The 12,964-nt window shown below is 38.5% G+C and overlaps 1 protein-coding gene across 4 annotated transcripts in view; it reads left to right on the forward strand.

The window, feature by feature from the left end:
- The window catches only part of BANP (BTG3 associated nuclear protein), a 152,610-nt gene that overhangs the window by 63,530 nt on the left and 76,116 nt on the right, over window positions 1–12,964 (forward strand). For all 4 annotated transcript variants that reach the window (XM_055726626.1, XM_055726628.1, XM_055726627.1 and 1 more), the window contains one exon: window positions 4,483–4,650. In XM_055726626.1, coding sequence (XP_055582601.1) covers window positions 4,483–4,650 — 168 coding nt within the window. The remainder of the gene's footprint in view (window positions 1–4,482; window positions 4,651–12,964) is intronic.

Below are 12,964 nucleotides of genomic sequence, written 5' to 3' on the forward strand. Positions count from 1 at the left end.
CAGCAGAGGGAACTCTGCCAAGGCCTTGAAAATAATGATTTACCTTTTAATCTTCTGAAGCAGGGTGGTATTCATGGAGAATGGGAAGCAGCATGACCTAGCAATATCCAAATGAAAGCTATTGACATGAAGTTTGGTTTTTAGGAGGCTGATTTTGAATGCAGTATCAAGATGGAGTATTTCGTGTCTGGTTTTGATATTACAAATGTCTTCTCTTCCTCCTCAATTTGTTCTTAATTAAATTTCTTTACAATTTAATGTTTTTATGTGGATTGTTTTGTCTGCTGACTGACTTCTGACCTTTAAAAAGGAGAGGATTACTTTCTCAGGAACACTGTTTTCATGGGGTTTCCTTTTTTTTTCCTCCTAATTAGTCCTGTTTTCAAAAACCTGAACCCTTTCTCCCCCAGCTTTGTACATTAGCTGCCCCAGAAGTTTGGCAGTATATAGTATTTCAGACATCATTGCTGATGATCTTTGTGTCAGAACCGGATAATCTTCACTGCATTCCCAAGCTTTTTTTTTTTCCTTTTGAACCACAGAAAGATTTATTTTGTGGTGCACAGGAAGCATTCTACAACTTGGGTCAGTCGTCCTTTTAGTTTTATAGCAACTTTGGCAAAACTGCTCCCTGTTTCTGATCTAGGATGTGGAAGGCAAAACTTAGTATGATGCACCTGTTGGCTTCTAAAGCTGACCTTTAATTTTCCTGGTGCACACATGCCTTTCTCTTAAGCTTTTGCTTGATAAGATTTGAATGTTGGTTCTTGCTTGCAAACCGAAGTGATTTCCTCTTTGTGCATTTCAGAATAGCCTGTGTCTGTGAATTCTTTGTGCAGACGTTTTTGTCTCTAAAGCTCTCGCTAGTATGTATCTGGTCTATAGAAATCACTCAAGCTCTTGCAATTTACTAAATAACTGAAGTATTTTAAGTCTCTGGTGTGTTTTCATAGAAAGCTTTGTTTAGGAAGTGAGGTTCCCAAAGAAAGCAAACTTGGACCATAAGTGTTTAAAAACAAGCACATCCTTTGTTTTGAATGTTACCGACAACCCATTGTCCTAAATGAAAGATCGCTAAAAACAGTCAGCCATCCTTAGATGATCTAAATCCTTTATTTCACTCTTCTTCTATAAGTGCATCTGTCTTCCAAAATATGGTTGTCTTTTTGCCAAAGTGCTGAATTACATTGCTGAACGTATTTTTTATGTGTTTTTTGCAGGGTTATGTGGCTCATAGATAACTCTGCTGCTTACAACTTACAATACTTCATGCTGCTTTTGACTAGCAAATGTTCCAAAAAAGTAAAATCCCTTCTCAGTGAAGTATTTCTGCCTTTTCTAATATAAACTTCCCAAGTTAAATGTCTCATTTGCAGTATCTTGCTTTAGTGCTGCCTTTCTAACTTTGTTGGTATTTGATATACTCAGAATGAGACAGCTGAAAGCTCTCATGCATGTGGTCATTTATGGATAGAGAACAGAAAGTCAGCATGCTTCAGTTCTCCAATATTGTTTGCACGTGTTTTGGGGATATATATTTATTACAGGTAAATCATATTTCTAATGTTACGGTGAACTTATCTACTTTAAAAAGTCTCCATTGTCGTGGGTATTAGATTTTTCTTCAGTCATCGGTGGACTGTTATGAAATGTGGTTGCTAAAGACCTCTTTGTAGAATAACGTTTTAGACTGTAATACCAACAGGATAGATTTATACATCTGAAATTCATTTAACCTTTATATCAACTATCTTTGTACTTAAGGGCTAATTTTTCATGCCTAATTTGCACATGCACTTACTGTGACTGAGTATGCAGTTATGGTAAAAAAAAATAATCTGTGCAGACAGCAAGCCTTTCATCTATACCAGTTTTACACCTTTGACCACCGTAACAGCTAAGTAGGAGTTTCACGAATAAGGGAAAAGAAATAAGTATGCCTGGCTTTGAAAATCTGTGCCTGATGTCTTAGGTCTCCCTAGCCTAAAATCTTCTCTGACTCTAGCCTGTTCAGCTTGTTATCTGTTTTCCATACTTTCCTCTGTAGTCGTGCTCTCTCCGTTAAGGTAGCAGTCTCTATCCAGTATTTCATGGCTGTTCCTTATCATATTGATTAAATTATAGCTTTTGTGATCAGTAAGTGGAAGAAGGTCTTTTCCTGTCTTCCCTCAATAGAGCAATTTCTGGGACATTTTATGTCACAGCTCTGGCACTCAGATTTCTTAAGCTCTTGTCCTACATGGTGTGGGTCTCCTAGTATGAACAGCTCACTGCACCTGAGACTTATCTTGTCCCATATATCTATATCACTTTTGATTTATCTTTGAATTAAGTGACGACCTGGAATATGCCATGGATTACACTGAAATAGTTAAAATTCCTAGCTAGACTGCTTTTCTGTGAGAGTTGTCTCTGACCTACAGTTGATTCAGTCACTTCTCTAAACAGAGCACCATACAATGTGAAAGTCATTAAAATGTATTTATGAATGAAATATGGACATTTTTTCGAAATAACCGCAGAGCATATGACTGTTTTATGTAGGACTACACAAGTACTTTTGTACGTACTGACAGCTGAAGTCGTGTCAAGAGTTAAAGCACAACTATTTTCATTGGACATTACTGCAAACATTTATAAACCCATTTCTCTGTGTAGTGCATATTAGTAATAGATTACACTGAGAAATGTGGTCTCAGTATTTACAATACAGAATGTGCTTTCCATTTGCTGACACCTATGGAAAGGAAACTGTTGCACAGCAGCAGATGATAATTTCAGTAGATTTTCCTCCTTTCCGACTTCCACCCCCTTTTTGGACACACAATGTAGGGGTTGTAAAGCCGTCTCTAACGTGCTTGCCGTCACTTGCCAGTAGAAAAATCTTGGGGCCTTTAAAGCGCTTTTGAATTAGCTTTTTGATGCCAGTGTTTTCCTCCTGTATGTTCTCTACTTAATTTCAAATAGCTTTTTGAACAGATTGGAACTTAAATGTGTTTAAAAAATGATGATGACTTAGTAGATACAGGACTCCATTTGCCTATGTTAGATCCGTAACCTGCAAATTTCAGGTTCTGTGGACTCCAGGCTCATTTGTGACAAAGTACAAAGCTCTTAGCCTGTGCAAAGCTGGAATTTTGCAGTTGTAGGCTTCAAATGATTTGTCTTAAAGGAACAGACCGTATCTTGTTTGTAGGACAATACAACAGCTTAAGCAAGTACTTCACAGGATCAGGACCCTATTTGAGAGTAAGACTGAAAACCCAGTAAGTCAAAAAGATTATTTTACTTTGCAGGGTACAGAAAGGAACTGATACCAAAAAGAATCCTTCAAGCATAGTCATGTTGAGTAAAAGCATATATTACAGCCTTGGATTGTTTTTTGAACTGCAGTATTGCGTATCTCAGTCTGGAAAGTTTAGAAGTACTGACATTTAGAGAATGTTAAATGTTGAGATAGTTGTTTTAATTCACGGGTTTTGAATCTTCGAGTTTACGTTAAGTGTTTTTTCTGCAGCCATAAGGATTATAAATTTCTCTTAACTTACAGTCAACTGCTAGTGCTTTAAGCAAAATATAAACCACACTGAAGCTTACAGTGAAATGGTAAACGTATGTAGCAATATGAGGAGGACCTTGAAACAGCTGACAGTGCACATGTTTCCTTCCCAGTTGTAAAGCCACTTGTCCAGATGTCGAAACAAGTATTTCTTGTCATACCTGAAATAGTCTTTTTGCTCCCTCTGTTTCTTGTATAACTAGGCTTCCCCGTCGGGTGCAGAGGTTGCACATGATAATGAACCTGGTTTGAGTTGGCCGTGGGACTCAATCCATATGAGCTTTGTTTCAAAACACTCGGTTCAACTCACGAGTCAACACTGTTTATATAGCAGTTTGGCAACTTAGCACCAAGTGCTGGAAAGTGCATAACGTGGCTCTTTAAGTGACTTAATACTAGTAGTAACGTGTCAGAAGATTCTAATTTTGTGTGTTCCATTTTTATTGGTTTCTGATGAATTTTGAACTAAGTTTTAAGAGGCTTTTTTTGTAGGGAGATACATGTATCTTCCTACTTCTAAGACTTGCACATATTGTGGGGCACTATCAGTGAGAAATAAAGCTTTATCCAGTTTTGGCTTTGGAGTGCTGATCCTTCTGTGGGCTAATGTTGAACAGCTTGAATGTGATAGTGCAGTTTCCATGGATGAAAGTGTGGATTAGAAAACTGCATAGTCTGCTGACATTTTAAAATATATATGTATGATTACTTAATTTTGTAAATGGTTGTTGAAATCACATCACTATAGTTTTGGCGTTTTTCATAACGTCATTGTATTCCTTTAGGCAGTGTCAAGCATGAGGGCGGTTGTAAAATTTTCACAGTCGCTTTGTTAGTCTTGTCTGTGAGTGTGTCATCTGCATTTTCCAGAAAATAGGGATTTATGCTGGTTTTCACCCCTTTGTGTTTCTCTCTAATTACAGGTCATCTATTTTATAAATTTGGAATCACAGAATCTGACTGGTATCGAATCAAGCAAAGCATAGACTCCAAATGCCGAACAGCTTGGAGGCGGAAACAGCGAGGGCAGAGTCTTGCTGTGAAAAGCTTTTCAAGGCGAACACCTTCATCATCCTCTTACAGCGGTTCAGGTAAAAAACAAAACAACACCCCCCACCCCCGCCCCGCCAAAACGCAAACAAACCCCAACAGAAATGAAAACTTACAGTAATAATGCCCTTTGTTTTTCAATATATCTCAAAATTATTTCGATCTTTAAGTTATATTTACAACAGGTGCATGTAGTATCCACAAATATGAGCATTTTTGTGTAACAGAGAGAAATGGAGAAACTCATATTTCTCAGAATTGAATTTTTGGAGTGTTTTTTATATTAGTGCATGTTTTTTTTGAAGTACCATTTATCACTGGCGAAGAGGCCTCTCTATTACCGTGTATGTATGTCTGCGCTGCTACTCAAGGAGTGTATCCAAGTGTACTGAGGCCAACCCGTTGTAGTTAAATCATCATGGGCCTTCAGGGCAAGCCAACCACCTCCTGGTACATTTGGAATCCTTTGCCGCCTCACGGGGCTTGTGCTGAAGTACATGCCTGGTAGGCTGAGATTCTAATCCTGTTTCATCTATGAATTGCGGTCAGGCTCCTAGTTGCAGTGCGTTGCTGATGCTGGAAAGGAAGTGAGATGCGTGTGTGTGTTCGCAAGGAGAAGAGGGAGAAGGGAGTCTGTCTCTAAAACAGTAGTGAAGAACAGGTTTGCCAGAAATGAAAGTGTGGCACATTCCAGTGTGTGAGAAAGATTGGTTTTGCTGATTTGTACCTCATCTGAGCGCCTGGCATCACTGAGGTGCTTGAGAACATCCATCCACATGTGTTAACTGAAAAAATCAAGCACGTGCAGCTCTGTGCGATCATATGGTTTTTTTTACCATGTTCAGTTTTTTGAGTGGGAGGTCAAAATGTTTCTGCAACTGATGTTCATAAGAGGACTCAAGCGAATAAATCTTTCTCAGTCTGTTCACACCATTTAGTAGGACGTGCTAAGTTTTGTTCCTGAAGTATTTTCCTCTGAAGAAATAAAATATGTTGTAGGTGATTCTATATTTCCATATAGGTATGTAGGCATGAATAATAATAACAAATGAAAAAGACTGACCTAAGTGTTCTCATAGGACATTTCTGGCTCATGCTTTTAATATAAAGTGGTGTTATGGGACGTTTGTACATCATATATTAAAAACAGTGTTTTGGAAGTGAGCCCAAAGAAAAGGAAGTAAGTTTATTTGCCTGCATAAAATTTTTGGTTGCATGTTAACACTAACCACTGTATCTCATGCAAAGAATGCCAAAATCTGCTTTCAATGGAAAATTTTATGTGCTGGAACTGGGAATCATATCCAAAATTCTCAAATTAAAACAACTAATCAACGTAATGATAACCATAAGCCGTATATGTTGATGCGATTTTTAGTTTCAGTCTCTTAGCAATTGGTATTTTAGAATAAGAATGCAGTAGTAAGTGGATATTATGGGCCTGTGCTCATTAGACCATACTCCTTGACTGTTGTTGAGATTTATTATTAGAAAATATTAATCTCCTTTATTTATTTAGAGATTTGGGGAGACCAGTGTAGAGACGTAAAACACAGACTCAGTGAATTCTTGTCTTCAGGAGGCCATAAGATAAGTTTTGGTGGAGTTTTCCTGTTGTTGTGGTTAAGCTGAAAACTGAAATTTTCCCCCCAATTCCGCTAACCTGATTCGTAAGTAAATTGTTGCATGGGTACAAAGACACCTGAATTAAAACCTGGGATTTCAGCAGCATGTTATCTGAGCAGGTGGGAATAGCGTGGGACAGACACTCATGAGCTGGTTCTGCAGGAGCCACCTTGGTGTTTTGTGTTGTGCGCCCAGGCCAGCTCACGTAGCTGGGGCTGAGCTGGCTGCTGTGGCCCATCCGTCTCCAGGATTTCCCCAGGAGTTTTTATGCCACCTGCATCTCCCACCGTACAGGTTGTCTCATCTCCCAAGTCCCCTAGATAGCAAAGAGATGGCTGTACGTCCTTATAAAGATGTCTTTGGTCCTGAAGATGATGAAGGTCAGCTGAGGCATCTTGGCATGTCCTTGGCAGGTCTGTATAGACTGCCCAGCCAAAAGTAGAGTACTGGCAATAGCATTAACAGCTGCCTTTGGTAATGGTGTATGAAAATGTTCCCATGGATCCAGTCTTTTGTTAATTTTCTTTGAAGTATTGCTCTTACTCAGGATGTCATTGGCTTTGTTTTCTGGGAGGCTGTAAAGATGTTAGATGAATTCACCACTATGTTTGCACCCACTGTGAAAAAGCTGTTAGAAAGACAGACTGCTTTTTAGAATCAGGTGGTACTTTGAAAAACTAATTTCATTCCAAACTCAGGTGGGAGTGGTATTTCACCTGAAGAAGGAAGAGGAGGTATGAGGAAAAACAAGAGAGTGAGTTGAGATGCTGAGTGAGTGTATAAGGAAAAGAAGAAGAAAAGATGGAAGGACAAAATGTAGATTCACACTTGTTTAAAAAGGTAACTTTTGCCTGACAGGGATGTAATTTCACCGAACAGTGTTCAGGTGACTTCACAGACTGCTCAGACTGCCTTTGTGGTTTGACAACCCTGGAACCCCTCAATGGAATTACAGCATCATAATTCACAGGCATCTGTTCCTTATTATACACACTGTGTAGTGGATATAGCAGAATTCCTGCTGCCAGCTAGCAGGAAAGAGAAGTAATATTTCACAGCTCTGAAGTAAAGGAGGTCTGTATTTCACAGTTATGACAACATAGCTGTCAAATATGGCTTTTTAAAGTGTTACATATGAACCCAGACAGTTTTTATGGTAGCATTTGTTACAGGGGGCAATTTAAGGTGAGCCTTGAACAGTCTGAAATTCAGCTACTTGAGAAACTGTCTGTCCCGCTATTGTTAGTTACAGCTATTAAGATCAGCTTCTAGGTGCTTAACGTCAGGTCTCTGCCCAGCCCTGGTTGCTGCTGTCTGCAGAATACCTGTGTTTTGTTTCACCTCCATGTCCGTTCACATGTAACAGGCACTGGAGTTGTTTATCTGTTGGGTGGAATATAGCAACTGCTTCTCACGAAAGATATAATGGAAAAAAAAAAAGCTCTTAAACAATTGTGAACGGCTACTGTGTCATGCTTACACGGTGAAGGATGAGAGGACGTGCAGTGTGGATTCTTGCATAATGTTCTCTGAGAAGCTCTGGCTTTGGCTCCACTCAGGATAAGACTGTATGAATTTTATTCAGAGACGCTATTGTTATTTAGTTTGATCAGGACGTGTAGTAGAGCCTGGTTCTGTGACTAGTCAGTTTAGGTGACTGTGCACCTTAAGGTAAGTGTGTCAGCATCCCTGATAGTTTAGATACAGCAGTGGTGTCGCACATGTTCAGTAGGAAAGCACTTTTCATTTCTTCTAAACAAGCATTTCAGATTATGTCACGTGGGGGAAAAATTCACACTCTCTCCCCTTTTCCCAGTTTAAATATGATAAGCCTAAGCTATTTGTGGAAGTAATTAAACCCACGGATTCTTAGCTAAATGATGATAATTCCTAAGGAAGTTTCAGTGCTTACTCTAGAAGATATTCCAATAATCTTCATAAAGCACTTCTCTTTAAGGTGCACTGTTGCCATCAACAGATGCCTTGAGCAGCCCTGTAGCATCACAGTGTCTGCCATGCAGTTGAGCTGTTCTGAAGATATCATTAAGAGGTTGAAACACTGTTTCAGTGTCCTGAGTGTGAATGAACGACCACCACTTTCCCCTTATGAACTTTTTCTGGAGTTTGGTAACGTTTTCCCATTTCTGAACTTGTGATTGTAGAATTTCATATTAAAATTATGTTCAAGAGGTGCCCAAAAAAAGCTCACATCCAAAATTATTGTCTTTCATTGGCACAAAGTAATATTTTTTTCATCAGCTATCTCTAGCAAGATAGCTTTCTGTTATGTTGTAGTACATATAATATAACAATACATGTACAATATAACAAACAATACATGTTTCAATCAGCAGAAATATGTTGGCACTTCCTTCAAGAGTGTTGCAAAGGAGCACCGTTCTCTTATGCTACAGAATATTTTCTTAAATGCTGGTATGCTAAAAGTCTAGAATAGCTTAGTATTTTCTGTTTGGCAGTGAAAATGGTTGAATATTTCTACATATCATTAAAAATAATATTTCTGTTAGTCCTGAAATAGTTTCAAGTCAGCATGGTCACTGCCCTGCTGGACATCCTCCCCTGTGAATTAGGGGACTTGATTTTCCAGAGCTGCCTTTTAGCAGCAATGAATTTGCCTTATTTAAATAAATAAATGTAGCAGCCTGAAACTCACCTGCCTGTGACCTGACTTTGATTTCTCAGGCTCTGAGGAATCCTGAGGGTGGTTGAACACCGTCACAGGTTGCCCAGAGAAGCTGCAGAGACACCATCCCTGGAGACAGTCAAAATCCACCTGGCCGTAGTCTGAAGCAACCGGGTCTGGTTGCCCATGCTTTGAGGAAGGGCATCGGATTAAATGATCTCCAGAGGTCACTTCCAAACTCATCTATTCTGTGATTTTGTGATTTTTATGAGTTACTGCACACATAATAATTCTGAATTATTTACGTCTAAAGAAGATTAGTGTTCTTGAGCTTCGTTCTTACGTACTTGTTGGACGTGCCAAAACCTCTAGGCTTTTTCTGCTTGTTGTGTGTAAAAGTTTATGTAGCACGTGGCTTTGATTTGAGTCATGCAGTTAAAAAATGATAACAGATTTCCTCTCTGCTGTGTTTATCATATGGAAAAATTAGCCATGCAAATGACATAGAAAAGCAGAGGCTGAGCCCGTAGTCCTTACGTAGCCTTACAGATTTTTGGCGTTGTACTTCTGTGATAGTGTTCAAGTGTTAAGAGCTCAAGGGGAACTGATCTACAGACAAAAACATGTTTAAGGAAGCTTGTAGGAAAATATGAATGAGTATCTCTTTTCTGTCCTTCACCCCCGATATACTAATTGAGATTGTTCTACATTTAATTGACTGTGCAGCTTTACAGTAGCCACAAGATTTATGGGTTGCATAAAGTTGTCATGGCAGGCTGTTGTGTTTAAGCAGAAGTTGGCTTTCCTTATTTTATCTGGCTCTTCTGTTTGAAGCTGTTGCCTTTTGTTGCAATTGAGGTATTAATTGCTCAGCTCTTGTTGCTTGTTAGAGCCAACAGTTTGGTCCTTAATGTGTGTTTTTTCTCTTCTGTTTTTTTCTGACAAGGGTTGTACACATGGCTGCCATGATAATTTAGCTAGATAGTCTTTTTAAAAATGCTAGCAGTCTGTGGAGGGAAGGCAGTAGGAAATGAGGTTTTTGGGAGGAGGATTAACTGAAGAGTGCCTTCTTCCTTTCTTTTAATTTCTCTTAAGATTGTTAAAGCTGTTATCACGGTTTTCCATGTTGGAATTTTTAATTAGTTCTATGACTTTGGGATTTATATGTAGACTTAGGCTGAAGTGCTCAGCCTGTGCTGAGATGTCACATATAAAAGTGGATGTGTAGCCAAATCTTCAAAGCTGTTCTGCAAAATTGGAGGCATTTAGCATGGGATGAGTCAAGTTGAGATAATGGTTTATGGTATACAGTTTTATTTCTATTAATTGTTCAGTAATGGAGTTTTTCCTGCTTTTTGTTTTTGAGGACTGCTTTGCTACATCTGGGCATTAACCTTTCCTTGCTAGGACTACACAGCAAGAAAATTCGTCCTAGTTTGTAAGCAGAAGTGTGAGGCTGGGAGGCCTATACACTAGGAAAACAATTTTGAATAAACATATAAGGTGACTAAGTGTGAATCCCCTGTTCTACAGAATCTGTACCTCCTACATTTCCTTTCAAAATGAGAAGCCAGATGCTCAACAGATAAATGTAAAGTAGAATAGGAAAGAATTGGAAAATGACAAAGGTTTTTTGCCTTTGAAGTGAGAATTTTAAAACTGATCATAGTTGAGAATTAAACACACGTATTCTTGAAATGGTTACAAATTATGTTTGACAAATCTAATCTTGTTCAGCAGTGTCCGAGGAAGCTTAGCTTTCAGAGGTGTGGCAGAAGTAACTGCTTCAGTGGAGGTGATTTTGCCAACTCTTGAACATTTGTTGAGAAGACAGGCTCACCGGCTAAATTTTCATTGACTCATACGCACATGCAGTAAACAAATGGAAAATGTCAAAGGTCCAGTTCCTACTTGGGAGGAAGGAATATTTCAGCAGTCAGGTCCTGTGTCCCACCCCCTCCCCATATCACAACTTAGTCACCTGTGGAATGGTCAGTGCAGCATCTTCCATTCTGTGGGTGGCTGCAGAGCTGTTCCGTCGAGTGGAGGGTGCTTTGGGAATACCATGGCTGATGTGCTCAGGAGTGGCACTGCATAAGCTGTTCGGTTGATGTCAGAGCACCCCTTTATAACTAGCGCGATGAAACATTTCAAGGCAAGAGTTCAGCTGTATGGCTTCCCAGTGCCAGGGATTCTCTAATATATCAAAGTTATAAATGTGGGGCTAGATAGTTTACATGATAGTGATTTATAACTGTTGACATATCCTCTATTCAAGCTGTGTGCTATTCATGTTTGTGTTTGTTTTTAATGGGGAATGTTTAAAAATGGATAAATATTACTTTTGTCTGGTCAGAGATTTAGAGGGGAAAAACAATACTTATAAAGGATGTTTTGTTTTCAGACACTGTTGAATCCTCTCTCTTCTTTCTTCCTAAGAAGAAAAAACTCCCCACCAAAATCCAATAAAAAAAGAAAGAAAACCCAACTGCTGTTTTTGCAGTGAAGCCAAACTGAAATCTATTTATAAGTGACCATGTGAGATGTACAGTGTGACTGCATTCAGTCTGTGTCTCCTGTTCCCACCTCTGAAAAGCATAATAATTTCTGGCATCTGTGAAGCAAAAGACGGTTTACAAACACAGGCTTTTGGACTTTACAGTTACATTATAGTCTGCATAAAGATATATAAATAAAGATGCATTTATAAGTTATATTATAAATGCGTCTTGTAGGGAAGTGATCTACAATGGAAGTAGAGTGACACTGTGTCTTAAATATTTCCATTATTGTTTCCAGTACTTGGGACATCTTGAAAGCCATATAGTATTGAATGTTACTACATGTTGGATGTTAATGTTTTACATTACCTTGTAGCATAAAAGTCATTGTCAGAGCAATAAATAATCATAGAAAAATTGTAAAAGACTTAGTGCTTCGGAGATTTCATTTGTTGTATTTTTGTGGCACAGAAAAAGGCAAACGTTAAAATTGTTTATAGGAATACTGTATATAAAAGGTAATTTATTCAAATAGTACATTATTCTGAAAGTCCTTTACGATAGTCTTGTTCTCCGATGTGTTTGAAATAAGTAAAAAGAAAGGGAAGAAAACTAGGACTGATGCTGAATCTTAGTACGATATTATTATGGTATTGGGACATTTCAAGGTTTTTCCTAGCAGTGTGTACTTGAAGTTGTCACATGTGTTGCAAAAGCATCATTGAGTGGTAGCCCCAGGTTTTTTCCTGATTCCTAAAAGGATATAAGGTATCCAGCAATACACTTCCTTGCTAGTGGTGTCTTAATCTGTAGGAAGATCCATACACGGCATTAATCTCTGGTCCATTATGTTCTAATTCATCCTTTTAGTACAGAATTATTGACATTATTAGTCTTTGAGTATCACTGACATGGAATGCATTAAAAAAGTAACGTCCTCCCCTGTGCGCGCCCCCCCCCCCCCCAAAAAAAAAAACCAAACAAAACCCAACCCACAAACCCACACCAAAAGGTATGAATGCTTTTATGCTAAGAAAAATTAATTGCATTGAGTTCTTACTTACCTTTTTTCCTCTTTGCATTTAGAAGAATCCTTTCCCTGCATCTGAAAACCTAGAAATTAATCTGTGATAAGTCTATTTCTAATGTAAATCGTTTGCCACTTGAAATCATGTGATGGTTTTCCTGGTAGCTGTCAGTGTTACCTGAAGATAGTACACATGTGTCTTTGTTTTCGTAGGGGCATTTTCAGAAGGCTTCACCTTGCAGTGTGAGGTACTGTTTAAATTCATCTAAGTAATGAAATCCACCTGCCATGAGGTTAAAAAAAAAATTTCCAGGCTCAGTATCAATTATAGATGATGGGTCTTGAAAAACAACTGAGATATATCCTTTATTGATAAACTTCAGTTTACAGGATGGATTTTCAAATGTATCCTTGTGGTGATGTGGCAGTAAAAGTTCTCAGCTACATGGGTGCACAAAAGTGTTGAACTGCTTAAGAAGTGTATGCGTTTTTGCTGTGATACGACTTTTACGGTTGCAGAATTGTTAATCTAGATTAAAATGATGCTTTTTAAACAT

This window comes from Falco cherrug, chromosome 14 (assembly GCF_023634085.1).
Source record: "Falco cherrug isolate bFalChe1 chromosome 14, bFalChe1.pri, whole genome shotgun sequence".
Lineage (NCBI taxonomy): Eukaryota > Metazoa > Chordata > Aves > Falconiformes > Falconidae > Falco > Falco cherrug.